This window comes from Penaeus monodon, chromosome 16 (genome assembly GCF_015228065.2).
Source record: "Penaeus monodon isolate SGIC_2016 chromosome 16, NSTDA_Pmon_1, whole genome shotgun sequence".
Taxonomy (NCBI): Eukaryota; Metazoa; Arthropoda; class Malacostraca; order Decapoda; family Penaeidae; genus Penaeus; species Penaeus monodon.
Genome location: NC_051401.1, coordinates 21,905,424 through 21,909,364, shown reverse-complemented (window position 1 = coordinate 21,909,364; position 3,941 = coordinate 21,905,424). Strand labels below are relative to the sequence as shown.

Here is a 3,941-nt window from a genome sequence, read left to right as displayed (position 1 = left end):
GTAAGTCTTCAATACATCATATATATATAAATTTTATAAGTATCCAAATTTTTGTTAGTATTTCAGTTTTTGTTACATTCAGTATATGAAGTATGCAGACACTTCAAGAGCGTACGAAGTTTAGTAACTGTTACACAAAATATTATTACAGTACACTGAATATGTCATTTTTATTCTCAGGAGAGAGGCCATTTGAGTGCCCTATGTGTCACAAGGCTTTTAGTCGGAAAGCCAACATGGAAATGCACGTCGTCTACCATACAGGAGAGAGAAGATTTACATGTGAGATCTGTGGCCAGTCCTTCTTTGCAATCAATGCTCTCAAGAGACATACAAAACTTCATACAGGTTAGTTGCTGATTATGTTTCAAAGGATAGTATTTGTTGTTTACTTTGCAGTTTTTTTTTTTTTATGTATATTACTAGTTACTGTAATGAAAAGAAATTTGGTGGTCACAGTACTAAATATCTGATGAACTAAAACTGATAGATTGATCATTGATTTGAAAGTGGAGTATTGGGATTTTTTTTTTTTTTTTTTTTTTTTTTTTTTATTACTAATAGAACTCAAACTTTTCTAGACATTTATAAAAACTAGAATTTATGATTTTAGCATTTAGCATAATATTCAGAGTGATTATTGCTATAGAAGAACCTGCACTGAATATTTCATGTATTTTTGGCCAATTTCAGGAGAGAGGGATTATGCCTGTGATATATGTGGAGCTACATATGTAACAGGCACTGATCTTCGGAGGCACAGACTGAAACATGATGAAGTGAAGCCATACCCTTGTCAGCTGTGTGACAAACAGTTCACTCGTTCTCATGATCTCAAGGTCAGTCTTATCATGCAAAGAATAGTAACAATAAAAAATGTAGAAAAAATTATACATAATGATAGTATTGTAATTGTAATGCAGTACTGACAATGTTAATGACAATGATACTAATGGTGATGGAAGTGACAAAGATATTATCATTTACTACTTACTATGAGTTACATTAGATCGTAAGTTTCCATTGACCTATCATTATATATATATATATATATATATTTTTTTTTTTTTTTTTTTTTTTCCCCCATTCTATAGGTTCATTTACGATACCATAACAAGGAACTACGTTACACATGTGATGTTTGTAACAAGCAGTTTGTTGAATCTGGAAACTACAAGCGTCATATGAGACGACACACGGGGGAGAGACCTTACAGTTGTGGCATTTGCCTTCTTACTTTTTCACAGGTAACACTCAAGGATGGTATTTACTTGTATTTGGATTGGTGCATGTAAAGGCCAGGGCTACATTACATATACATTGGTTCAATCTTCATAACTATTACTGCAGTTATTTATATGTGTTGCACTTGAGAGAGATTGTGAAGATAACTGTGACTGATATTTAGAATTCAAACTTCTTTTATGAAATTATAATTGTGATAGAATTTGTTTTGAAAATAGAGAGTAGACATTTGTACTGGGTAAACACAATAATTATAATTATTCCTAGGTACATCACTTGAAAACCCACATGAGAACCAACCACAGTGAGGAGGCAGGTGCAGGAGAGGAGACAGGTCAAGGGGCAAATGGAGGCCGTGGAAGACCACCACCTCACCGCAATCCCCGTTTGCCATCCAGGCGTACCCCCAAGCCCCCACAGATGCATCAAGCACCTGTAGGTCCCTCTCACACCCACCAGCACTCCCACAACCACCCTCACCTGGCACCACACTCCCATGGAGTTACGCCAAGTGGGAGTGGTGTCGCTCTTCATGCGGGTCAGACAGTTTCCCCTCCAGTTGCTCACTCAGGTACAGTCGCAAGCACTGTGGCACCCACACACACCACTCAGATCCCAACCTCAGGAGGCGTCAATCACCCAGCAGCCATGACTGGTTTCCTTCACCAATACAACTCCCATCTTTACAACCACAGTGTTATGCCTCACTACCCTCCCCTGTTTGATATGTGTCCTCAGCAAAACTGTGTTAATCATCTTCCAACTCACTGATTACTGTGTTGCACGTGAGTGTCTTTATTCATTTTCATACCATTTTTTTCAAAACTTCGGAAAAATTGTTGAGATTTGCAGCAAGATCTTTTCACGATTTGTTTAAATCTTTAGTAATAATATAGTTCTCATAAAGTGGCATTATTTTGTGTGTGTGTGTGTGTGTGTGTGTGTGTGTGTGTGTGTGTGTGTGTGTGTGTGTGTGTGTGTGTGTGTGTGTGTGTGTGTGTGTGTGTGTGTTTTTATCTGTCTCAGATAACGTATCATTCAATTCCAAGACATATCATATACTATGTTTGAAAAATAATTCAGGTATACACTATTTTAAAAAGAAAAGAAATTGTAATATGTTGCTTAAGTGTACTTTTATTTATTCTTTGTTTCTAAGGATTGGTTAACCAGATTCCTCTGTTGATAATATAATGCTACTGTAGAGATGTGGTCAGTTAGACAACAATGAGAATGGATAGCTTTACAGTGCAGAAGTAACTGATGTACTTCAGTTAAATTTTCATCTGAATTACATGTAATTCAGAAGATGATTTACTCAAAATGCATCAAGTTACATCTCGTGTGTTACAAAGTTATTCATTCTCATTTATACCTTGTTCCATATGCATCACAGTGAACCCTATTAAACCATAGATAGCTATACTGAAAATCATGGTGCCATCTTATATTTTGGACATGATCCTTGTGAAATTTAACTTTGTTTTTTGAGTAGGATAAATCATAAATAAAACACATAGAGGACATTCTCCCCTCTGACAGAAATTTGTGAAAATATGGATGGTGACTAAGTGCCTTTTGATTTTTTGTAACTAGATATGATCGTTATCAAGAAAATATGCATTGTCAAGTAATGTGTATTTTATCATGTAGCATGGCTGAAAACATTTTGATTTTAGAAATCACCAAAAAAATCTATTTAAGTTTAGTTATTAGCAAAGAAATATATATTTCTTTTTCTTATAAAATTGGAAAACAGAAATGTCAGCCCAGTATAAACAGTTTTTTTACTCTCTGCAATCAGCTTGTGTATAAGTACAGTCTGTGTTCATATTGTGTTCATTCATATCAAGTATGCAAGGAGGAGAAATTAGTGCATCAAGATTGTATATGTGGTTCTTCCAGCCAATGAATGAGAGTTACAGAAACTACCCAGTGAGATATGTATACGAACGTACTAACTTTGTCCATATTCTGTAACATAATATAAATGTTTGTTTGCTGTTAATGAAATTGATATTTGATTATTGCTACTCATTGAAAGTTACAGCCTGCTATCTATACTTTTTTCTAAATTTGCCATTTATTCATGCATATGTGATTTTTTTTATCTCTCTCTTTCTATATTGTTTTCTTTCTCTAGAATATTTTGTTTGATATTTAAAATGATATGGAGTGTAATATATCAGTTTCAAGAGTAAAGAAATGAGTTATGCCTCTAGATTTGGGTTATTTTTATAAAATTAGAGTAACTGAAATAATGTGGCAAGAGAGAGGGAGCTAAGTACTTACCAGTGATAATGCTGTGCCAAATTACAATATTTGTATATTATGCAAAAAAGGAAAGAAAAAAGACAAAAATTTCATAGACCATATTTTTTGTGTGTTTTTAGTTATGACTGATATCATTTCTGATCATAAACTACATAAAAATATATATTTTCTCTATGATTTCCCTTCCAGATATTCAGGGTATTGTGTTGTTTAAGATAAGTACCTTATTAAATATTAAAAATGTCTTTTTATACAGATATGTATAAACTAGCAGTGACCTTCTACAAAATGTCACTTTGTAAAACTGATTATACTGTGTATGCATCAACAGTTACAAGCCATATTATGAAAATAATAATGGTTTCTGTTTAAAGGGTTTTATGATTACTGATGCTGTTGCCAGCAAGTGATCTGTATAAAGT

At 33.8% G+C, this 3,941-nt stretch overlaps 1 protein-coding gene across 3 annotated transcripts in view; it reads left to right on the top strand.

The window, feature by feature from the left end:
* Nucleotides 1-3,682, top strand: part of LOC119582635 (GDNF-inducible zinc finger protein 1-like) — a 33,134-nt gene extending 29,452 nt beyond the window's left edge. Inside the window, exons 10-13 of one of the 3 annotated variants that reach the window (XM_037931026.1) lie at nt 181-348; nt 694-839; nt 1,095-1,247; nt 1,513-3,682. In XM_037931026.1, coding sequence (XP_037786954.1) covers nt 181-348; nt 694-839; nt 1,095-1,247; nt 1,513-2,016 — 971 coding nt within the window. In that variant the 3' untranslated portion in view covers nt 2,017-3,682. The remainder of the gene's footprint in view (nt 1-180; nt 349-693; nt 840-1,094; nt 1,248-1,512) is intronic. The other 2 variants (XM_037931028.1, XM_037931027.1) reach the window with 2 other exon arrangements.
* Nucleotides 3,683-3,941: the final 259 nt, after the last annotated feature.